Below are 23,451 nucleotides of genomic sequence, written 5' to 3' on the forward strand. Positions count from 1 at the left end.
CTCATCGGCTGCTGATTCCAGGTCTTCATCCGTCCTGTCACCATGGGCCATCCTTCAGTCGTTGGATTCCCACTTTACAGAGGGGGAAGCTGAGGTGCAGAGAGCTGGGCGTACCCCGTCCAAGGTCACACAGCTGGGGAGTGGCAAAGCAGGGACTTGTGCTCCTCTGCAGGAGCCTCAGTTCCAGAGCGGGCCAGGGAGGTCCCGTCCTGCCTGTAAGGCTGGGAGAGTCTTGGGGACCACTACTATAGAGGCCACTCCGGTCTGGCACATATGTAATGTGGAGGGTAGGATGTATGTGTGTGGCTTGTGCAGCGGGTTTTGTGTGTGCTGTGTGTTGTCACATGCTGTGGGCAGCATCCAGGGTGGGGCTGTGGTGAGTGTGTAAGACATCTGACCCCACATCTCCTGCTGTCCTGGGAAGCACTGGGGCACCGCCAGTCTCCCTGGCCAAGAAAAGAAGACCTTGGCCTTGGGCGTACTAGGGTCTGGTCAGCGCGGGGCCGTTTCGGTCTCCAGCCTTGCAGGGCAACAGAGAAGGTGAACAAATAGGAAAAAAGGGCTGATCTCGGCCCAGAGCCTGGTCCTTGGCTGCGTGCAGGCCACTGTCTTCGGCCGGGCCGGGCCGGCCTAGGCTGAAGAAGGCCGGGGTTTGTGGCGAGGGCAGGGGAGGGGTAGAAAGAGGGTGCCAGGGAATGGGTCAAAGCTTGGAGGGGTCCTGGAGCCTGAAGAGGGAAGAGGAAGTGGGAGGGGGGGCTCGGCCCTGACGCCCCTGGCGCCCCTGGCAGGAAAGCTCCTCTCTCAGGCCCTCCACACGGGGCGAAGGAACATCGGTGTGTGTCTGTGTCTAGGTCAAGTGTGTGTGCCTTTGTGGGCGTGCGGCTGTCTCACATATGAGAGGGTGTGTGTGACCGTGTATGTGAGTGTGAGAGAAGAGAGAATGTGCTCGAGCCCAGGAGCTATGAAGCCCCCTCCTCTTAGGACAGGTAGCCGCAGGTGGGGGCGGAGGAAAAGGGTGGGGGTGTCTCTGGCTCCCACAGGGCCTTGGGGAGGAAACTGGATCTCACTGGGCGCATTAAGCCCTAGCTTGATTCCGCCCCACCCCCTCCCTTCCTGTCCCTCATCTCCGGCTGGCCCTAATTGAGGAGGGGGAGGGGCCTTCCCTCGGTGTCAGTGGGGATTCCATGAGCTCTCACCTCATCCTCACCCGGGCCCAAAGAGGGACAAAAGGTGCCTGGCTTGGGAAAGAAGGGCCAAGTGTTGCCACCCAAAAGTTGTGTGATCCTCAGCTAGTCCCGCCCATCTCTGGTCTCAGTTTCTCCACTCGTAAAATGGACAGGCTGAAGTAAGCGACTTCCCAGAGCCGTGCCAGACAAAACATTCTAGTAAGGTGGGCCCTGTGGAGGTGGAGGCAGGCAGGGGCGGGGAAGGGGAGAGGGCAGCCAGTCCAGCGGTCGCAGCCGGGCCAAGCTGGGGACCAGCCGAGGTGGGCTCAGGACCTCGCAGGAGTGGAGTAGGGGGGAAAGGAGTCCTGGGGACAGACCTGGGAGGGGCTGGGGGCAGGAAAGGAAGCAGAGGAGGCCAGGAGACTACTTCCCGGTCCCACAGGCAGGAGGCCAGGGGAGGCGTGAGGGGGAGGGGGGAGGAAGTCCCCTCCTGGGCAGGTCACTCCCAGAGGCTGGGTTGGGGCGGGGCTGGCGATGGAGAGCAGATCTGAGCTCCTGAGACACCTTCGAGCCCTCCACTGCCCAGCTACCCAGGATCCCAGGAGCCTGGCCAGGTAAGGGGCTGCAAGGGGCCCTGGCAGGGCACGTCGGCTCTTCCCACCCAGTCCCCAGCTCTCTCGTGGCCTTTCTCTTCGCCTCTGTCACAGTAAGGGGGTCTATATATTTGCTTTGGGTCTCGCGGGCTGCCTAGGTGGGTCCTAAGCTGGTTCTGTCCACCGCTATGATTGTCCCTCTCTCTACCTTCCCCTCTCCAGTCCTGGGAGGCGCATTGCAGGGCCCCAAGGCCCATGCCTGGCTCAGTGGGGCCAAACCTCACCAACCTCGATTGGGCTAAGGGTGTAACCTCCAGCACCTGATCGCTAGGAAGCACACACGTACGCACGCACACGCACACACAGTGTCGAGTGCACTGGACGGAACCCGCCCCCCTCACCGTGCACACAGACACTCTGCCACTTTGCCACCTCTGTAACGGCCTGCCCTGTGCAGAGACTCGGGGCAGCGCGGCTGGCCTTTCTGATGGGAGGTTGAGCTCGCCGCTCTGTCTCTTCCAGACGCTCAGAGCAGTCGCCCCGGCCCCCACCACGCTCATGGCTTTCGCCACCTCCGGTAAGGTTCTAGCCACTGGGCCCCTGCCCAACCCCCACTGGGATGAGCCACGTGGGCTGAGGGGGGTTGGATGAAGCCGAAAACCTCTTGCAGAGACCTCCTTCACCCTCCTCTTCAGGCTGCCCATGGGGCAAGGGGAGAGTATGGTCCTCCATACTCACCGGGGGCTGGGCTGCCCTTCTCTCCCTACCACGTGAGGCGGGATGGTGGGGGTGGGGGAGGGAGGGGGGTGATGTGAGCTCTGCTGCTGGGAGGGAAGCTAAACGCCTAGGCCACTGGCTCTGCCTGTCCGGTTGGAACCTCCTTGGGCTCTGCTCCCCCTGCACAGCGTGCTCCCTAACTCGGCCCTCTCCCCCCATTCTTGCCCAGCTGTGCCCTGGCTCCTCTCTCAGCCTCTCCCAGTTGGCAACAGCAGCGAGCAGGAGCCTGTGGATCCCCGAGACCCGCTGCTAGCCCAGGCGGAGCTGGCCCTGCTCTCCACGATCTTCGTGGCTGTGGCCCTGAGCAATGGCTTGGTGCTGGCGGCCCTAGTGCGGCGGGGCCGGCGGGGCCGCTGGGCTCCTATGCACGTCTTCATCGGCCACTTGTGCCTGGCCGACCTGGCTGTGGCCCTGTTCCAAGTGCTGCCCCAAGTGGCCTGGGATGCCACCGACCGCTTCCATGGGCCCGACGCCCTGTGCCGGGCCGTCAAGTATCTGCAGATGGTGGGCATGTATGCCTCCTCCTACATGATCCTGGCCATGACTTTGGACCGCCATCGCGCCATCTGCCGCCCCATGTTGGCATACCGCCACGGAGGTGGAGCTCACTGGAACCGGCCGGTGCTGGTGGCCTGGGTCTTCTCACTCCTTCTCAGCCTGCCCCAGCTATTCATCTTTGCCCAGCGCGAAGTGGGAGATGGCAGCGGGGTCATTGACTGCTGGGCCCGCTTTGCCGAACCCTGGGGACTCCGTGCCTACGTCACCTGGATTGCCTTAATGGTGTTTGTGGCACCCGCCCTGGGCATCGCTGCCTGTCAGGTGCTCATCTTCCGGGAGATTCATACCAGCCTGTTACCGGGGCCAGTAGAGAGGGCTAGGGGCCACCGAGGGGGGCGCCGAGGAGGGCGCCAGACAGGCAGTTCCGGCGAGGGAGCTCGGGTGTCGGCAGCCATGGCCAAGACCGTGAGGATGACGTTGGTGATTGTGATTGTCTACGTGCTGTGCTGGGCACCCTTCTTCCTTGTGCAGCTGTGGGCAGCGTGGGACCCGGAGGCGCCTCGGGAAGGTTGGTGTCGCTGTGGCTAGGGGTTACGGGGAGCAGTGGGCTTGGCTACGCATGCACCTCCACCCCCCCTCACTCACACACACACACACACACACACGCACACACGCACGCACCGGTGGGCTCAGTAGCCCCTAGCGGGCATTTGGAGTCACAACCCTGCCTGGGCTCCGTCCCCCCACACAGGGCCGCCGTTTGTGCTGCTCATGCTTCTGGCCAGCCTCAACAGCTGTACCAACCCCTGGATCTACGCCGCCTTCAGCAGCAGCGTCTCCTCGGAGTTGCGCAGCCTGTTGTGCTTCCCTTGGAGGCGCACCCCACCCAGCCTGGGGCCCCAAGAGGAGTCCTGCGCCACTGCCAGCTCCTTCCTGGCCAAGGACACTTCCTCCTGAGAAGCCAAGGGGCGCCTTCCTTCCAGAGGCTCCACACAGCTCAGCTGCCTGCCGGGGGCTGGCCCTGGGAGCCAGCGTGAGAGGGCAGGCCCCTGGGAATTGCCTCCGGATTGTGAGAGGCCTCAGAGGTCAGTTCTTAGGGAGGGGGGCTGCAGCAGCATGGTGGTGGCCCAAGGCTTCCACCCCAGTCCGTGCTCGTGACACGGAGGTCCCCGGGAGCCCAGGAGACGTTTTCCCCACCTCTGTAGTTCTCTGCCCACCCTCCTCAGTCTCCCTAATAAAAGTTTTAGCTCGTTTTCCACCCGGTGAGTGTCCTTGGATCAGACAGCGCGTGTGAGGGTGGCATGGAAAAACATTCTCAGTACACAGCTCTGGGACCCATGACACGGGTGACTGAAGCTTCAAAGGTGCAGATCCTCAACCCACACGGCCCTGTGCCAAGCCACCCCCTACCCCCGGGCATAAGCTGTTCCAGTCGCCCGACCTGGTGCCTTTGCTGAGCACCCTGGCATCCAGCCCGAGGAGCGACTGTGCCAGGGTTTGGCCCTGTACCCACCTGTCTGGTCCCCCCAAAACAAGAGAATTGGCTCATGTAGGGGAGTCAATGCACAAGTCTTTATGAATGCCTACCAATGCTTGTGAACCTCTGCCGGCCTTACGCCTTCGGCTAAGGCAGACACGGGCCTGGGCACTGGCAGGCCTGCTCATCTGAGCAAGGGCACCTGTCACCCAACAGCCACTGATGAGCCCTCACAGCAAAGCCAGGGAGGGGCCCGCCCCCAGCCTCCTTCCTGGGCTGCCTCCCAAACGGGTCTAAGCCAGGGCTGGGGGCGGGCAAGGGCATTATTTGGGCAGCTACGTTCTCCTCTCTGCAAAAGGTCAAGAGTAAGTGCTCAGTGCTTGCTGGACAGGGCCAAGGAGAAGCAAAGGGCCTGGGGAGGGTGGCCCGTCTCACCACTGGCTGCCTAGGGTGAGGCGGGGCCCACAGAAAAGCCGGCAGCACCTCAGTGCGGCCCCGGCTTGAGGGGCGAGTCCAGGCCCTGGGGCTGCGATGCTGAGGGTGAGGCCGGCCTCGCTGGGGTCTGGGGGCCTCAGGAGGCTTTGTTCTTCCCAAGGCGGCTGCAGCCTGGAGGCTTCGGGCTGCGGGCCCCGGAGCTGGGGGAGTTGGTGGCTGCTGGCCCAAGGCCCTGGCGGGCAGCGGTTTTTCCCAAGAGCTCTTTAAACACCGAGTCCATGGTCTGTGCCACGGCCTGGCAGAGAGGTGAGAAAGGGAGGGCTTCTGGTGGGACTGTCCCCCCGCCCCACCCAGCCACCGCCTCCTCCCCCAGGTCAGTGTATTGCCAACTAACCTAGGAACGAGGCCTTCCTACCCTCTGCTGCCCAAGCTTCCACGAGAACTCTGCCACCACCCTGTCACCATGAAGTCCTCTGCCACCACCCTGTCACCAGGAAGTCCTCTGCCACCACCCTGTCACCAGGCCCCTGTTCTCTACGGGCCCGCAGCTGCTGCCCCTCCTTTGCCCAGTTTCTCTCCTGCCACTTTTGCTGTGACTCATGGCCTCTTTTAGTGACAGCGATCTTCAGCCCATTCTTGATATCGGGGAATCTCTAGCTGGGTCCCGGCCACCCCTCTCCTAGTGCCCACTCTCTCCCTGTCTGAGATCACGGCCACCCCCCCATGACCTCAGGGGCCACCCAAGTCAGTATCCACCTGCACCCCATCCAGCCTCACCTGCTGTCCACCTCCCCTGGGGTCTCCTGGCTGCCCTGCCTCCTGGTGGCCCAGCTCTCCCGCCCCCCCCCGTCCCGGGCTCCCAGGCCTGACCACTGGGCCACACCTGGGACATCATGTGTTCTCAAGCTCTCTCCTCGGGCACAGACTGTCCCCAGGGCCTCCGCATCAGCTGGAGCAGTGAGCACCCATCAGGTATCCCAGGGCTGCACCCCTTGCTGGGACCGCATGCAGCGCCCTCTCTCTCTCTCTGTGAGAACCGCTGTTCTGCCTGGCTCCCCAGTCAGTCACCCTTCCAGCCCCTCTTCCATCTGTCCCTTTTATTCACCCTGGCCCACCAAGCTCCTGCCATGTCACCACCTGTCATCTGGCCCGGCTCTAGATGGCAACCTTGAAGCCTGCCCAGCAGCCCCTCGCCCACACCACCCACCACTTCCCACTCAAGAACCAGCCACAAAGCCCAAATGCACGAGCCCACATGTCCCCCTGCACTTATGCCCTTGCCGCCTGCCCCTCCTTGGGCTGGGCTTAACCAGCCCGTCTGAGGCCAGGAAGGGCAGACTTGAACCTCTAGCGGCAACGGTTTAGTTCATAAGGGGAGGCAGAGACTCCCCGCCGCAGGAGAGATGCCCCCACCTGCCACTCATCCAGTCTCGGCTCTCACCTTATCCACCTCCACATGTCGCTCTGGGGAGGTTGGGACCAAGCAGTGCCGTCTGTGCCCAGAAGGGCCCCCGGGTGGGGTGCATGGCTCTGGCCTGCAGGGCACAGATATTGAGCCTGGAGGGGGTCCTGGGAAGTCCCAGCCCTAACCTGGCAGTGGCTCCTCCTGTCCCAGGGAGTGGCCGAGGGAGAGAAGACAGAGAGGCTGGCCCAGTGGGCCCATTCTGTCCTTTGTCATCCCCCACCTGGACAACTCTCCCCCTACTAGGCCCTTCTGTTTGTGCCCAAAAGCCACCACCAGCCCCCTCCAGCCTGGCCCAGCGCCTGCTGCCTGGGACAGGCTGAGCCCCCACAGCAGTGCTGGGGAAGCGGGTAGGCAAGTAAGGCCACCAGAAGGGGTCTTCCCGAGGGGCCAGCTTCCTCCTGCTCACCGATGAACAGACTCCAGGAGGCCCTCTGGACTACTCAGCAGGTCCCCTGCGGCCGGCGACCCCTGGCTCAAGTGCTTTTCTGTCCTGGGGTCAGAAGGACAGCGTGTTTAGGGGTCTGAGGGCCAGCAGGCTCTGCGTCTCAGTGCCAGCCAGAAGTGCGCACAGAAACGCGCACAGCATGCCGACAGACGCTGGGACTCGGGTGGGGGAAGGGTTAGGACCGGAGTGGAAGAGAAGCTGTGGAGAGCCTCCGGGCAGCATGGGGCACTCACTCACCCCCCGGGCAGTGTGATGTACTTGTGAGGAATGAGGCCCCGGGCGCCGGTGCCCACGCACTCGCCCCGCCACCAGTCGCCTGAGGCCCGCTCGTGCAGCCGTAGCACATCCCCTCGCTGGAAGGTCAGCTCCTGGGCCGTGCGGCCCGTGTAGGCAAAGCAGGCCACGGCCTCCACGACGCCCTCCGGGACTGAGGAGAAGAGGAGGTCTGAGTGGGGGGGTGGACTGAGCCCCCAAGGTCGGGACAGAGTGGGCTCTTCCTTCCTACCCCCCTCACCATCCTCTTGGGTCGGGGTTCCAGCTTCTAGTTCCGGCTCGTTCTCCCCCGCCAGGCCCTCCGGCTGGGTGTCCCTGAGGTCCAGAGCAGAGAGAGGCACATGAGCGGTCAAGGGGACTCCCCGCCGTTGGACACCCCCCCCCCGCCGCAGGCAGCACAAAGAGCGTACCCCAGGCAGCTGGCGGAAGGCGGCGCCATGCACTTCTCGTAGACGGGGCCTGGCAGCAGGGTCAGAAGTGGGAAAACTCGTGCGGGCTGCAGGATGAGCGTCTGCACCAGCTGGTTCACCCGGCCCTGCAAGGCCACCGGGTCCTGCCCCGCGGGCACGGGCAGCAGCGTCGGCCCGAAGCACACAGCCAGGTTGTAGGGGTCCATCATGTTCTCATCGCTGTACTGGGCCAGGCTGAGGGCACATGCAGGTCACCAGCAGGGAGCTCCCTGCTTGGGATCCCCTGCAGCCCCCACATCAGATGCCCCGACCCCCCGAGAAGCGCTCACTGGTTGAGGAAGGTGAAGAGATAACGCAGAACCACCAGCACCGGTCCAGGCAGCAGGGCCAGGAGGCGGCTCACAAGCTCCACCCGGTCTTCCATGGCCTCCAGCTCTGTGGCCAAGGCCACCACCCAGGAGAGAAGGATGTAAGTGCGGTCACGGCCACTGAGGAGCGGCCCCCCCACCTGGCTGGCCTTAGGCCCTGGCCTTACCCGCGGAAGCCAGAAGCTCTCCGAACAGGTCGGGGGAGAAGAGCGGGGGCTCCAGGCTCCGGAAGTACAGCTTCAGCACACCTGCCACCGAATCCAGGTCATGGGCCGTGCAGCCTTCCACCAGTGGGTCTTCCCCTGAGGACGATGCAAGGGGCAAGAAGGCCAATCACACCCGCTCTAGTTAGTCCCCTACCCCCACCCCACCCTGCCTGTCCTCACCTCTCTCGAAAGCGTCTCTGATCTCTGAGATCCGGGGCTGGGCACCCGACACTCGGAAGATGCCCTCATGCTGCAGGCCTGCGGGAGGACAAAGAGCCGGTGGGTACCGCGTCCCCTCTCCAACCCCTCTAAATGGGTGCCAGGGGCCGGATGCCAGGCTTACCATTGAGGTTAATGAAGCGGATACAGCTCTCCACCACCAGGGGCACAGGCTGGCCCGAGCTCTGGGGACAAAGAGGGTGTTCACTTCACTCTGGACACGGCAAGCCCCTCCTTGTCATTCGCTCGCTTTTATTTTCTCTTAACAATGCAATGAGGACAGGCACGTGGCTTGCAAGATTCGCTCCCAGGTGTCTGCTGTCCCTGGTGTCATTTTAGGCAGAGCCTTAGATTTTACTTGCTAACTGTTCATTGCTGGCATGTGAAAACGTAATCCAATTCTGTATGTTGACCTCAAATCGAGTAGCATTGCAAAACTCAAATTTGTTCATTTAAATAGTTCGTGGACTCTTTCGAATATTTACATACATAATCACATCACGGCAAATGCTGGCTGCTGCCTGAGGCTTTCTGTAGATAGATATTACTAGTTAAGGACATTCGCTTTGATCAGTAGAGGCCTGACAAAGGCCCGCCCAGGAAGGTGGGTTGACCAGTGGTTGGCAACGGTGGACACTGGGGTCACAGGTAGCCTGATCTCAGAGGTGGTCCAGGGTTGGAGAGAGATCACAATGCAGGGGGAGGTCTTATACTTAGTTGGAGCACGAGGCAAAGCAAGTACCTGGATAAACTTCTCCATGTCTCCCCCAAAGAGTTTCTGGTTATACTGGGAGGTGGGGCGGGGTTGGCGACTCTTCTGGAATTTTCTCTGTGTGTACTGGGTCCTGTGGTGAACGGAAGCTGGCTCTGAGCGTTTCGGGCATGGAGAATAGGATGCCGCACCCCCCAGCCCAACTAAACAGGGCCCTGGAGCTTTCAAATTATTCTAGAACCCACTGGGCAAAGTGGGAAACTGAGTTCACAGAGGAATGAGCAGAAGAGCTGGGCCCCGAGGGGAGGGGAGGTGGGGACGTCAGAGCTTGGCCCCTATAGAACCCCAGCTCCTCATGAAGGACTCACCAAGACACCTCTCGCTCCTCCTTGTCACCTGGAGAACAGAAAACATTGATGTGCCTCTCAGGCCAGGAGGTCCTCAATGCACCCCAGAGAGAAAGGCTCAGCCCGAAGGCCAAGGGTGGCGGTAGGGCGGAGGGTGGAATAGAGTCCATGACCCCTGCTGGGTTGTTTCCTGTATGCCAACCTACCTCTCTGGGCAGAGAGGAGCAGAGCCGGGTGGGGTTCTCCTGGCCCTGGGGGGAGGTGGAAGGGACCAAAGGAGCCAGGAGTGGGACCCACCTCGCTGAATGGCCTCCTGCAGTTTCTCATGTTTGGCCTGCAGCTTGGCAAGGATGCTCCGACCACTCAGATACTCCTGCAGCTTCTGGGAAGCCCCCAAAAAGAGCACAAAGTCTTAGTCCTGGCTCCAGGCCCTCCCTGTGCCCCACTCCTGCCCGCCCCCCGCCCCAGCCCGGCCCTCCCCACCATGATATAGAAGGTCTCGGTCTCTTGCTGCTGGCCCCGCCTCCGGCCAGCCTGCCGGGCACCTGGGTCCGAGCTGGTGGACTTGAGAGACTCGGTAGAGGGACTGGCCTGGAAGGAGTCAAGCACGTCCCCATCTTCCAATGCCACCACCTCCAGCAGGGCCTGCAGTGTGGCTTTCAAAGTCTTGTTCACCTGGGGAGGGGACAGGAAGTCCAGAGCAGGAAGAAGTGGGGGACAGGTGAGGGTCGAGAAGTCCAAGTCGGAAAGAAAAGGGAGGGGAAGCCATGGCCACCTGGCTCCGTTTGTCTCCAAGCCCCTGTCCCCCACCCTGGGCCGGGCCACTCGTACCTCCTCTGTCTCGATGGTCTGTCGGTCCAGACGGCTCTGGATATTCTGGGCTCTGGGCAGAATCTCGTCCCGCAGCTCCACCTCAACCCGGATCTCAGCCACCTGCAGAGGGCAGCGTCAAAGGGACTGAGAGCCAAACCTGAGGACAGAGAGCTCAGACGTGGGAGTCGGGCTGGGCATGAGGGAACTGGGCACAATGCCACTGTCTGGCGTACAGGCCCACCAGGCCTCGATGCTTCATGCATCTAGTTCTGAAGAATGGCAAGGGCACCGGCCCACGAGGAAGGAGCACGCCCATGCACACCGAGACTTGTGCACGGATGCTCACGGCAGCACACTGATGACAGCCCAAAGGTAGCAGCGACCCAAGTGTCCAACAGCCGATGAGTGGGAGAGCAAGCGTGGTGCATCCGCACGGTGGAATATTATTTGGCCAGGAAAAGGAATGAAGTCCTGGCTTATCCACGCTACAACGTAGGTGAACCTTAAACATTCTGCTGAGTGAAAGAAGCCAGACTCCAAAGACCATATATTATATGAGTCCATTTACATATAATGTCAAGAAGAGGCAAATCCGTAGAGACAGAAAGTAGATTAGTGGGTGCCAGGGGCTGGGGGGAGAGCGATGGGGAGTGACTGCTTAATGGGTCCAGGGTTTCTTTTTCAGACGAGCATGTTTTGGAATTAGATAGTGGTGATGGTTGCACAACTCTGAATGTTCTAGAAGCCACCGAGTTCTATACTTTAAATGGGTGAATTGCACGGTACGTGAATTATAACTCAATAAGTGGTTTATTATCTTTTAAGTGGTCAGGAGGGCTGGGGTATGAGAGGCAGGGCCTGCCCAGACCTTTCCTGGCGGGAGCAGAGGGTAGAAAAACTGCTTATTCTAATGAGGCAGAAATGGATCCGCACAGGCAGAGTGGGGAATGGAAGGGGAAAGCTTTAGAAAGTGAAGCATTCTTCTCTTTTGAATATGTAAACATCTAGAGAACTCTGACATCAACTTAAAACTGACCGTGAGGACTTCACTCATTCACAGCAGGCTAACTAAACACGCCCTGCTCTCTGCTCCTCGAAAAACTACACATAGACTCTTCAGATGATCTGGCAATTCCACTTCTGGGTATGTACCCCAAAGAATTAGAAGCAGGGTCTCAAAGAGATATCTGTACATGCGTGTTCACAGCAGCAGTACTCATAGTAGCCAAAAGGGGGCAGCAACCCTAGCGTCCATGGATGGAGGAACAGATAGACAAAACGTGGTCTATCCATGCAATGGACTATTATTCAGCCTTAAAAAGGAAGGAAATTCTGATACATGTTCAACATGAATGAAGCCTGAAGACGTGGTGCTAAATGAAATAAATCGGTCACAAAAAGATAAATAGTGCATGATTCCACTTGTACGAGGTCCCTAGAGGAGTCAAATTCATGAAGACAGAAAGTAGGGTGGTTGGTACCAGGGGCCAGGGGGAGGGGAATGTAGGGTTAAGTGTCTAATGGGGACAGAGATTCAGTTTGGGAACATTAAAAAGTTCCGGAGATGGACGGTGGTGATGGTTAATGTGCTTAATGCCACCGAACTGTACACCTAAAAATGTTTAAAATGATACATCTTATGTATATATTTTCACAATGATAACAGAAAAGTCTCTCCAGGCCGTAGGGAGCATTGAAATTTCCTTTCGTCACCAAATATCCGACCCCCTCAAAACCCACACAATTAGCAAAAACTAGAGATTTACTCTCTGGAAAAGATAAATCAGAGGGATTCTGGACTCAGGGATACTAGTCACAGCTGAAGAAGGGGACAAAACTCTCTACTGATGAGAAAGAGCAATGTGGCCATCGCCATCTGGGGCTGGCCAGGCGCTCACAGCTGGGTCTTGGTGTCGTCCCACTGAACATAAGGAATGTCACAGAGCATCAACATCAGACAAGGCCCCTCTGTGATCATGAGTGAAGACAAAAACAAGACCACCTTGTAATCATGTCTGAGTGCAGACAAAAACAAGACCATTGTTCAAGCCACAAAAATAAGCAAACTCCAGAGAAAGTTGAGAACCATATGATTTCACTCATACGTGCGATATAAAACTGAAAGCAACAAACGAAATTGACAATCAGAGATTCACGGACACGGACAGTGGTTACCAGAGGGAAGAGGGAAACGGGGAGGTAGATAGGGGTAAAGGGGGTCAAATATTTGGTGACGGAAGGAAATTTAACTTTGGGTGGTGAACATACAGCGCGATATACATATGATGCATTATTGAATCGTACACTTGAAACCTATTTGATTTTATTAACCGATGTTAATAACCCCAATTATTTTAGCAACAACAAAAAAAGCAAGCCTCCCTCTGTCCCGGCTCATATGAGTGACTGCTGCTTCCTCGCCAACGACAGCTTTAGCCTCCTTTCATCCCCCACTCTGCCTTCTAGATAAGACTTATTAAGACACACAGTCAGAGTTCCCCCTGCTTCCTGACAGCATCCGAGCTAGAGTCAAGCCCTTTTCCCAAATCCCCTCGTCCTAGCCCAAGTCCTAGAGTTTTCCCCTTTTACTGAGATGCACCCCGATTCCCTACGGTGTTGGTCCCCCTCACAACAATGATATGAGTCCTTGTGCAGCCACCCTGTGGGGAAGCGCACCGTTGACCAGCTCTGCTTACACACATCACATATCTAATCCATATTTAAGAAGCTCTCAGTGCTTCTTCTTATATATGAACTGATGGCCAAGTCTGCCATTTCAGGGAAGCTCTAAAATGGAAGAGGAAGATCAAAGCAAGCTTTAAAAAATACTGGAAGAATAGAGAGAAAATGCAAAGAACAGAGAAAAATGTCAGGAAAACAAGAATAAACATTTCAGAAAGATTTGAGAAGCTAATGTATCCATGAAACAAGAACAAATGGTTATTTTAAACAGGAATTTTTTGGGGGAAAAAAAAAAACAGAACTCGGACACAAAAAAATGTGAAAGTAAATTTTTAAATAAAATTCCATAAGGGGTTGGAAGAGATCGTCGAACAAATCTCTAAGAAATCTCTTAAAAGGCATAGAGATGGGAAAGAGGAAAGAGAAAAGACAAGGAAACTAGAGAGTCAATCTGTAAGTTTTAACATTTAATTACAAGAATCTTGAAAGAAAAGAAAATTAAGAGGAGGAAATTATCAAAGAAATAACATGAGCCGCAAACCTAAGGACACAACTTTCTAGACTTACAGAGCCCGCTGGTTGCCCAGCACCATGAAGGAGAAAGGGTCCCCAAAGCATAGGGTCATAAAATTTTACAACAAGGCAATTAAGAGACTATACTGAAAACTTCACCCTGAAAAATTACAGGTCATATACGAAGGTTCGGAAATAGGAATGGCATTGGACTTCTCACCTATAGTACTGAAAGGAAAATGATTCTCCATCTTGCATTCTATACCCAGCTAAACTACCAGTCAATTTCGAGGATAGAATACAGACATTCTCAGACACACTCCAGGTGTGGTGGACGGGACTGAGGGGACTCTTACAGGGAGATGGTGGTGGGGCTGAGCCCTGATCATCCATGGAGGGAAGTCGGTAGAGCCTAGGGAAAGTTGAAAAGCAACTAGCGGCCTGCTGAGTGATTTGAACACACAGAGGACAGCTCCAGAAACAGCAGCTAGAAGACTGGGAAGTGCCTGTTTCTAAGGAGTGGGAATTGGGAACAGAAAGGGTAAGTCAGAGAATGGCTGTGTGCCATTGTGAACCTTGAGTAGCCTTTGACTTTTTCGACTACCACTTTGGTCAAAATACAGATTAAATAACTAAAATCCCCATGTAATCCCAATGCGTGCACAAAGCCCATCAGGATAAACTGGCAAAGGAAAAAACAGCTCAGAGGCAAGGGAAAAAATGCCTAGTTATAATTTACGGCTTGTATGGTTTATTTCCCCCCAAGTTTGCATTATGAAATGTCAAAAACATATAGGACAATTGGAAGAAGAGCATATAGACAGTTATATGCCCACCTACCACCTGGTGTCCACGCTGGTGATATTTTTGCTATGTCTGCCATTTGTGACGGGTGTTCATTCGCTGGCTGAACTGCAGTGAGCTGCAGAAGTTTGTTTGCTTCAGATGCAAGTGGGGAGACCTCATTTGCCTCAAGGCCATTGAATGAGGGTCTGAGAAATAAGCCGCATTCATGAGTTTCAACTCCTACCCAAGTGGAATTCATTCGACTTACCTAGCATTACGACGAAGAGTAGACAACACAAAGCCCTTGGGATCGACGCCGGGGGCATTAAGGGGGAGGGGCAGTGACCCTCACCTCATCCCCTTCATGGGGCTGGTAGTCGAATCGAAGTGGGGGACAGAAGGCGACTGCGTGCACCTCCAGCACCTTAGCCCTGTCCCCTGAAGGATCTAAGGCCTCCACCGCCTCTTCCAGGCTGCCCAGGCCCTGCATCTGGGAGGCTTGGGTGCGGCTCTCAGCAGCTGTGTAGCTCCGAAGCACCTGACCCAGGGCCAAGTGGAACCCTGTGTCACAGCACTGAGGAGAAAGCAAGGACACAGCTCGGGCGGGTCCCAATGTACTGGGCACCGCAACCCCCGCCCACCTGTCCACCCAGAACTCACATCCATGAGGTCCAAGACATCATGCAAGTAGTAGTTGCTGACAGCAGCATTGACACTGGCCAGGCTGAGCAGATAGTCGTTGCGCGCCTTCGTGCACTTGAGTTTGTGCTCCATGAACTTGGCCTGACGCTGCTCAAGACCACAGAAGTACACTGGGGTCATCTACTTGGCCGGCTGGCTGGCCCCCAACTCCAGCTGTCCATGGAACCCTCATCCGTACATCCTCACAGTCTCTCTCCCTTCCTCTCCCAGTGTGGATAGCTTTACCTCAAACAGCATGGCCCGGATGTGCTCGCCCACCCCACCCTGCTATGCACAAACCCTCGTCTTGGACTAGCAACCCCAGTTCCGCCTCAGCTCCTCCCAACTTGGCACCTCCACATCCTGGTATTTCTGCCACCCTCAACCTCCTCATTCTCTCTTCGAGGGCCACCTTAAACACCCTTTATCCCTGCATGTCACTGAATCATCCATTCTACGTGTCTTCTCGCCCCTCGGAAATCTCACAGCACTGTGTGAGGCCAGGAGGGTGGGTAGGAAGGCCCGTAGGCTTGGGAGCACCAAAGCGCCCTTTGCCCCAGCTGCGCTGCGGTGGGAGCAGCTAGGAGCATGGGGGAGACAGTCACCGTCCTCCTGACCTCTCCGTCTACCACCGCCACTCGGGGAGCCCTCCAGAGCCAGCAGGGCTGACCAAGCACAGGCCCTCCGCTTAGAGACTTGCCGGAGGTCTGTGGCTTTCCCGTCCTCAGCCCTGCCTTCTCCCTCCATGCACCGCCTTCCGGCAGGCCCTGGGGAGGGCCAGGGACTATGGGGACAAAGGCCAGGAGCCAGAGCCTTCGGAGACAGACAGATGCCCTCCAGGCCCACCTTCTCCACCAGCCGTGATCCCTTCTTGAGGGAGGTCTTGCGGAGGGGCCCGGCCTCGGTGGCGTTGGTGGTAGTGGTGGTGGCGGCGGCGGCGGCAGCGGAAGCGGTGGCGGCGGCACCACTCCGACCTGCCCGCTTCTCCTCCTGCCGCTCAGCTTCCCGGAGCTTGGCCTCGGCATTCATGCTCTCCGTGTGGTACGCCTGGTATGTCTTCCTGGCCTGCAGGGAGGCCCAAGGCCAGACAGCCCTGCTGAAGGCTACGGCCACGGCCGGCTCTTCCTCTCCTCCATCACACAGGCGGTCCCATGTGAACACTCAGCCCACCCACCCTGTGCCCAAAGCAGGAAGAAAGGGCTGTGCTCGTGGTCCTCGAAACCCAGGTTTCTCCTTGAGCCTGGCTTGGGGACGTGTGACCGGGGTGGGCCTTGCCCCATACTCACCGTCTGAAGCTCCGACACCACCTCCAAGAGCTCCTCCTGCAGCTGTTGCTCCAGATCCTTACTCTGGGAAGGAACAAGAGCGTGAGCACATCATCGGCCCAGCGCAGCATCCACTGCTGTCCTGGAGCGGCCACTGTGCCTCAGCTCGACACTCAAGGCTCAGGCTCCGTGCGGCTCCCCCTGCTGCCTGACACCCATCTGGCCTTCTGTGCGCTCCCAGCCCTGATGCCTCTGGATTGAGCATCCACGGACCCCCCCGCCCCCCTTGCTAGATCCTGAGGCCATCCAGGCCTCCTGGGCCCAGGGCAATAAATGGCCTTACCTTCTTGACAATGCGCCCCACATCTTCCGCGATGTGACTCAGGCGCTGGGCCAGTGGCCCGCCCAGTACCTCGCTGAGGGCAGCGCTGTCTCGGCTCTGCTGCCGTGTCTGCTGCAGCAACGCAGCCCAGCAATGCAAGGGCGACAGGAGGGACGGCTCCTTCCTGGGGACAGAGGGGCAATTAGATGAGGAGTGAGGCCTCGGGTCCTGCCGTGGCCATCCTGGCAACGAGGACTTACCGGAAGCTCTGGTGTTCCCGGCTGCTGCCCCCCAGGCGGCCTCCTCGGCCAGAGAAGCGCTCGGCCAGCTTGTCCAGGCCGCGGGAGTACTCCAGCTCCACCTCCGCACGGCGCCGCATGAACTCGGCCAGCTCCTGCAGCAGCTCCCGCCGCAACTCCCCCTGCAGCTCCAGGCAGCGCAGCTGCTCGCTCAGCTGCCAACGCATCTCTGTGGGGAAACCGTGGCTCAGGCCTGGGCACTAGGCCGTCCTGTCTGCAGTGAGAGCGAGGGCTGGGGCTGAGGAGGAAGGAGGAGGCTGGCCACCTGGCAGGAGTTCTGCATTCAGCCTCCCTGGCTGGGCTCAGGACAGTCCTGAAGAAAGAGACCTCTGTGCTGAGGCTAAAGGCAGCGGTCCCCAACCTTTCTGGCACCAGGGACCCGTGCTCCTATGGGAAGCTAACACCGATGATCTGAGGAGGAGCTGAGGCGGTGATGCTGGTGCTGGGGAGCGGCTGCAAATACAGATGAAGCTTTGCTCGTTGCCCGCTGCTCACATCCTGCTGTGCGGCCCAGTTCCTAACAGGCCGCGGACCATGGACCGGTCTGCGGTCCGGGGATTGGGGACCCCTGGCTAAAGGGAACCAGCCAGGCCCAACTGGTTGAAGAGGAGCGAGAAGGGTGTTTCAGGTAGAGGGGAGAGCCATGCAAAGGCCCAGGGGTGAGAGGGAGCATGGCAGATCCAGCAGGATTGGAGCCAGATGTTGACAGAGGGAACGCAGAGCTGCCCCAGCCCCATCTTGCCCTGTCCCCAGCCAGGCGCCTTTCACTTGGGCTTCGCATCACTCCTAGATGCCTGGAAAGCCCCTGCATTGCTTCCCCTGCCACTTCCTGCCCCTCGGGTGTCCAGGACCCTGGGCAGAGCAGCCTCCCTGGAAACACAGACACACAGGGCCGTGCGGGGCCAAGGCCGCCGTGGCACTCTGCCAAATCTACAGTGAACTTGTGGCAAAGGGCAGCCCCATGGTGAAGGCTGGCAGCTGGGGAGAGCTGGTCAGGGCTGAGAAGTGAAGGAAGTTCCCACTCCCGATCACCCACCCCTAGGGCCCCCACACTGCTGGCTTTTGACACCTTATCACTGGCTTGGTTGGCCAACGCTGCTTCCCCCACACAGACCTAAAGCAAAGAACCGCCGGAATGACAAGCTTAAGCAACCCACTGCAAACGCTTCTGCCACCCACTGGGTGCCCAGGTGGGCACCGTGGATCTTGGGTAAATAAGGCACTGTCTTGGGGCTTCTGGCGAGCAGGTCACGCACTTACTAATGTCTGCCCACATGCCTAGGGAGGGACACTAATTGATTTCTCCATTCAGCAGAGTGTTGATTACGTACTCAGTCTGTGCCAGGCACATTCTAGACACACGGGGCCCTCACGGAGCTGAAATGGGAATGGGGGGACTGGGGAGTGGGAGTGGGGAAGGGGTCAAGAACAAGGGGTACTAGAGCAGAGAGTCGAAGGAAGCGACGGAGGGGCCATGGGGGCTTCCGGGGCTTGAGTGTTCAGGCAGAGGGAACAGCGAAAGCCGCTGGAGTCAGCTGTGCTGGGGGAAGTGGCGGAGTCTGAGAGGCCAGTGGGGGCAGAAGGTGCAGGGAGCCCGGTCGCGGGGCCTCCCGGGTGACACCGAGGGAGAAAGCAGCCACGGCCTCCTTGGGCTGCCATGGGGAGCCCAGGCGGAGGTCAGGTGACAGAGGGAAGCACCCAGACCAGTTGGCAGCTACGGTTCCAGTCCAGGCCAAAGACAGTAAGTGCTCGGAGCACAGAGTCAGCCTGGGAGGGTGCGTAAAGTGGCAGGACCCACGGTGGCTGTTTGAGAGGACTCCGCTGTGAACAGCCCAATACCGGTGTGGTTTGGATTTCTATGCAGCCAGTGACTTCCTAGGGGTTGTGCAGCCTGGGGCATCCCCCTCTCCACCTCTGAGTGCCCTTTGGGGAACACCTCTTCCTTAATCTCAGCCTCTGGGTGCCTGTCCCCGACCCCAGGTCCCCCAGATGTGGCTGCATGCATCCACTACCACCACTACCCACCCCCATCCACCACCGGGACCCGCTCAGTGATGGGTCCAGGGCCGCGGTCCTCAGACTTTCACTGGAATTCCTGTGCAGGTGATCTTCCACCGAGGGCTCAGGCTGGGTAAATAGAAGCTGGCACCACAACAGAGCCAAGCAAGACAGTGTCCTCATATCATCTGAGGCTGGGCTCCAGTGGCTGACCCTCGGCTTCTCAGGCCAGGTGGAGCAGGGTTCTATGTCACTTAAAATCAGGAGAGTCTTCATTGAATCAGGATAACATTTTTTTTTTTTTTGGATAAAAGTAAACTTCATTTTGTTCCAAGAATGTCTGAGACTTCCCAGCTCACCTCACCTTCCTCTGGCGTCTGCTCCGCCCTCCCAGAGCAATAGTTCCCAGTGCTGAATGGACCAGCCCACCAAACCGTTTCGTTTATCCTTCAGGGCAGTCATGCCTCAGTCTGGATCCCAACATGTGCACTGACTGGTGTCAAGCAGGAGACTTGTGAATTAGCGCCATCCGAGCTGTGCCCCCGCTCGCCTCTCAGATCTCAGCTCAGACGCACTCGTTTTGACGTCCCCCCAAACCAGGACTGGCCCTCTTCACACCCGTTTTCTCGACATCATGTTTCCCCTTTATAGTGGTTAGCATCATAACTGAAATGGGGTGACAGCTTGTTTACGAGACATCTACCCCACCGGACCTGTGAGCCATAGGAGGGTAGGGACCGGTTCTTTTGCTCAGCACTGCATTTTGCTCAGGGCCTGGGACAGAATAGATGCATACAAGGTATCTGTCATAAGGAAGGAGGGGATCCACTATGCTCGGGCCCCACCAGCACTTCCTGTGAGCAAAGCTTAGGTCTCACTTCTGCTGACAAGCAAAGCAAAAGAGAAGATGGCCTCCCAGCTACCACTATGCTGACTTTTCAGAATTTAGGGTGTCAAGACAGTGATCCTGTTTTCTAGCATGGTAGGAAGTTTCTTTTGGCAACAGTGGGGGTGGGGGTGGGGGCAGGGAACAGAAGCTGAAATCGTTGGCGGCCCAGAGCAGGTAAGGAACGTCTTAAAGACAGCCTCCCTCAAATCCCCAAATTTTCAGTGCATATTAACTGACCCATATTTGCTGACTGTAGCTTCTAAAGTCCTTCGGGTTCATGACATTTTGGGGAAACAGGATGGGGATCATTATCTCCGTCTGAGAAATGATGAAAGCGAGGCTTGGAGAGCTGGTTCGCCCTGCACTGTTGCCTCGAGCTGGCTCTGGGCAGCAGGCCGCCTCTCCCAGATGGGAAGGACTCGGGCATACTTTGGTGTAAATTGCCTGCATTTCGAATTACATTGGGACCTGCACCTCCGGGTTGGAAGGAACTTCAAGGGTCGTCTCATTCGATCTCCTAGCAGCCATAGTGCTGTGTGAGCACAAGCGAGTCACTGCTCCGCTCTGACCCTCAGTTTCCTCCACGGGTAAAATGGAATGATTGAGAATGATATACGGGGTCACACATCTGAAGACACTGGGAAATTTTATGGTCCCAAACTGCTGGCGTTTGGATGCTGCCTTCTTTCCTTTGCAAGAACTACCACGCCCTGAATAAGACCAAAGAAGCTGTCCACTAAGAATTTGCAAAGCTCATTTGCATGCGATTTGCACAGTGTTTATCACCGCCCGAAGGGGTTTAGCTTCAGAAGGCTTCCAGGCTGGCCCTGTTGAATCTCTCAGGCAAAGAAAGATTCACTGTGCCAGCTCGACCCAGAGACAGTGGTCCTTGGCTCTGAGCCACCTCACTTAGGGCAAAGGGACTGGGCTACGGGGACCGAAGTGGTTCAAGGACAAAACCATCACTAATCCATCCACATAGGCACCCAGATTCCTTCACCTGCCCTCCCCCCTCGGCAAAGTCAAGGAGTATCATTTCATTCTGGCTAGAACGCCACTTTCTGGGGGGCACCTTGGTGCACCTGGAGGCCGCCTTTCCTCCTCCGGCTCTTTGGGTGAAATGCAGAGAGAACCAAGGACGACAGTGAGATCAAAGGCGGGGGGTGGGGGGCAGGGACAGTCGGCGGTTGAGACCAAAGAGGCTGGGAGAAGCGGGCGGGGGGCTTAGGCTCCCTCCCCCAAGGCCTCCTCCCGTCGCTGGCGGAGGGTAGCGGGTCCTAGGCCAGCAGCGGGATCTGGGGACTCCCCTACAGCCTTGGGGTCTCCGCAAGGAGCCGGGCCAGGAGCGCCCATCGCCCTCTCACCTTTAACTTGCGTCTCATACTCGGCCTGCAGCCCCCGCTCCCGGCGCAGCTTCCCGTGCGCGGCCATGGCGGCCGGGCGGCCGCGCCGTCGAGCCCCGCTGCTCCCACGCGGCCTCGAACGGCTGGGCGCTGGGACCTGGGGCTCTGCAGCCAGCACCAGCGCCGGCCCCGCCCCGCCCCGCCCCACCTCCAGCTGGGCCCCGGGGCGGGGCGGACCCGGCCCGGCGCTGCCCGCGAGGGGCTCCTGTAGGGGTCACACTGCACCCGGCCTTGCCTCCCTTCCCGCGCGGCGCTGGGCGACACCTGGGCTGCCTTATGCCCAAAGCTCCGCTGTCAAGCAGCCAGGGCCTCCTTGTGATAGCCCCCAAAATGTCCAGGAAGCTAGCACCCTCTGGGTTGCCGGCCCCCCACCTCCACAATGCTGTCTGGCTACCACTGCCTTGCAGCACCCCTTCACAGTACGGTCATTGGCTCTCAATGACAGTGGGCGTGACACCGGAGTGCTCAGACCCTGACCTGCTTCCCCCAGATCCCTAAGACATCGGATGGGGCCCACCCTTCCGAAGTCACGGCCCTGAGCCATAAGTGCAAGGAGCCTGGAGAACCGGGTGGGAAGTTCTCTGGGGGTGGGCGGGGGGCAAGGAAGGTCAGCGCGGAGAACAGAACCTTTGCAGTTGTTCCCTCCAGACTCCCTTGTGAGGGGACAGCAGTGTTAAGCCAAGGTTCCCCTTCTGCTCCACCCTATCGGAGGAACAAGCCTCGTTTCCCCATAGGTGGTTACCACTTCCTGCTGCCGGAAGAGACTCTTCTGTCCCCTTTCCCTTGCAGCTTGCACCTGCCCTGTCCTAGGCCTGGGGGTGGGGTGGGGGGGACAGCCTTCCTCCTGCCCCTTCAGAGCAAGGCCTTAAGTCTGGGGACCTCCCTTCTCCAGGGGTACTGGAGTTTCCCTCCACTACTCTACCAACTCAAAGCCACAGGGCAACACCTTTTCTCCAGGAAATTGGGAAGGCAGGATGCAGGTGGCAGGTGACAAGCCAGATTATACAACTGTCTTCAGTTGATTTGGGAGGGAAATCCCTGGGGTCTGCATGGGGACAGAGGTGAGGCAGGTAGGCTCTGGGCTTCTGCCCAGGGCGGCAGGCCTATAGGCACTACCGCAAAGGGTCCAGGCCTGTGTGTGCCTGGATGTGTCAAAGTCAGGCTCCGTGCATATGTGAGTACACGTGACCTCGACCTGCAGCTCTTCGGGAGGGAGGGGAGGCTGAGCGGGCGCTCCCCGCCTTTCAACTATAAGCAATTCTCTCGCCCAGAAGGGGAAAACATACCTCCTGAGCTTGCTGCCCCTGCCCCCCAGGACCAAGGCCCTTCTCTAAGATGCTATGTATGCCTGGCGCCTCAGGCTGGAAGGCCCGGGGGCTGGCTAGACCTCAGCAGGCCCAGGACCTAGGCTACCAGTAGCTGATCTCAGCTCTACCAGTTTGAGTCCTCCAGCAAGGCGGCAAGCCTCCTGCCCCTTCCTGCAGCACAGAAGGGAGCACGCATCCCCGAACCTGCTCCTGTGTCAGGAACCCCCTCATCAGCTAACCCCAATGTACCTTGCCCCCTACCCCCCATCTGAGCCCTGACTGGTCCCCAAAGGTCCCTCGCCCATCCAAGAGCCTGACACAGAGATCAAGCACACAGGAAACTGCTGCACTTGCCTCAGGCCCTACTTTCAAATGCTCTTCATCCTTTTCTGACTCCGGAAATACTGACACGATGAGCCACCCAGACACTGCTTTAAAACCTCAAGTAATTAGCTCTGGCTTTTAGGACACTTGTTTGGCATTCAAGGCCTTACTGCTTGCTCTACCCTCAGCTCCACCTTCTCATTCAAAGAATCCAAAATCCCATTATTCCCCAGAAGGTGAGGACCAGACCTACAAGACCTCGCTGAACCTGTGGACACTTGATCCTGAAGGGTGACAGCAGGGCCGATGTGGTCAGGTCTGCTGCATGGATGGACCAGAGGAGAGATGAGATCAGTGGGGAGGTTGTGACAGTCGCCCGGGTCAGAGTGAGAATAGATGACAGCATGAATTGGGCAGTGAGGCCCCTTTTATTTTCCTGCAAGTCGGTTTTCTAGAAGGTTAGCAATGGGGACTTCAGAGGTCAATGTTATGCACCTCTGTGTACAGGTTCATCCCCTGCGGAGACGTCCCTGGCGCCCAGCCCCAGCCACACGGCGACGGTGCAGGGGAGTCCGCTTTTTCCTCCCTCAGCCTTCCATCCTCCGTTCGGCTAGCAGGCAGAGGAGCAGCCCCTCCCAGAAGCGGGTGCTGCAGAGGCGGGGGAAGTGCTGGGCCCCAAGGGCCAGTCGGGCCTGCGGCTTCCCCTCCTTCCCCCTCCTTCCCCCTCCTTCCCCCTCCTTCCCCCTCCTTCCCCCTCCTTCCCCCTCCTTCCCCCTCC

The 23,451-nt window shown here is 58.2% G+C and overlaps 2 protein-coding genes across 2 annotated transcripts in view; one reads left to right on the forward strand and one right to left on the reverse strand.

Moving 5' to 3' along the window:
- AVPR2 (arginine vasopressin receptor 2) overlaps positions 1–3,991 on the forward strand; it is a 14,572-nt gene extending 10,581 nt beyond the window's left edge. Inside the window, exons 4-6 of the mRNA XM_011375589.1 lie at positions 2,282–2,336; positions 2,706–3,602; positions 3,786–3,991. Coding sequence (XP_011373891.1) covers positions 2,282–2,336; positions 2,706–3,602; positions 3,786–3,991 — 1,158 coding nt within the window. The remainder of the gene's footprint in view (positions 1–2,281; positions 2,337–2,705; positions 3,603–3,785) is intronic.
- Positions 3,992–4,591: 600 nt separating this feature from the next.
- Positions 4,592–21,120, reverse strand: ARHGAP4 (Rho GTPase activating protein 4). The gene is made up of 22 exons (XM_011375538.2): positions 21,004–21,120; positions 16,714–16,921; positions 16,475–16,637; positions 16,153–16,215; positions 15,713–15,931; positions 14,846–14,974; positions 14,538–14,759; positions 10,223–10,324; positions 9,875–10,066; positions 9,689–9,773; positions 9,413–9,440; positions 9,075–9,177; positions 8,457–8,517; positions 8,294–8,371; positions 8,075–8,209; positions 7,869–7,974; positions 7,540–7,773; positions 7,371–7,444; positions 7,094–7,283; positions 6,818–6,901; positions 6,388–6,481; positions 4,592–5,241 (listed from the first exon to the last, which is right to left on the reverse strand). The coding sequence occupies exons 1-22, from the start codon at positions 21,068–21,070 to the stop codon at positions 5,083–5,085; spliced, it is 2,796 nt and encodes a 931-aa protein (XP_011373840.1). The 5' UTR covers positions 21,071–21,120; the 3' UTR covers positions 4,592–5,082.
- Between the last annotated feature and the right edge of the window lie 2,331 nt (positions 21,121–23,451).

The sequence above is a fragment of the Pteropus vampyrus genome, unplaced genomic scaffold (genome assembly GCF_000151845.1).
Source record: "Pteropus vampyrus isolate Shadow unplaced genomic scaffold, Pvam_2.0 Scaffold275, whole genome shotgun sequence".
Taxonomy (NCBI): Eukaryota; Metazoa; Chordata; class Mammalia; order Chiroptera; family Pteropodidae; genus Pteropus; species Pteropus vampyrus.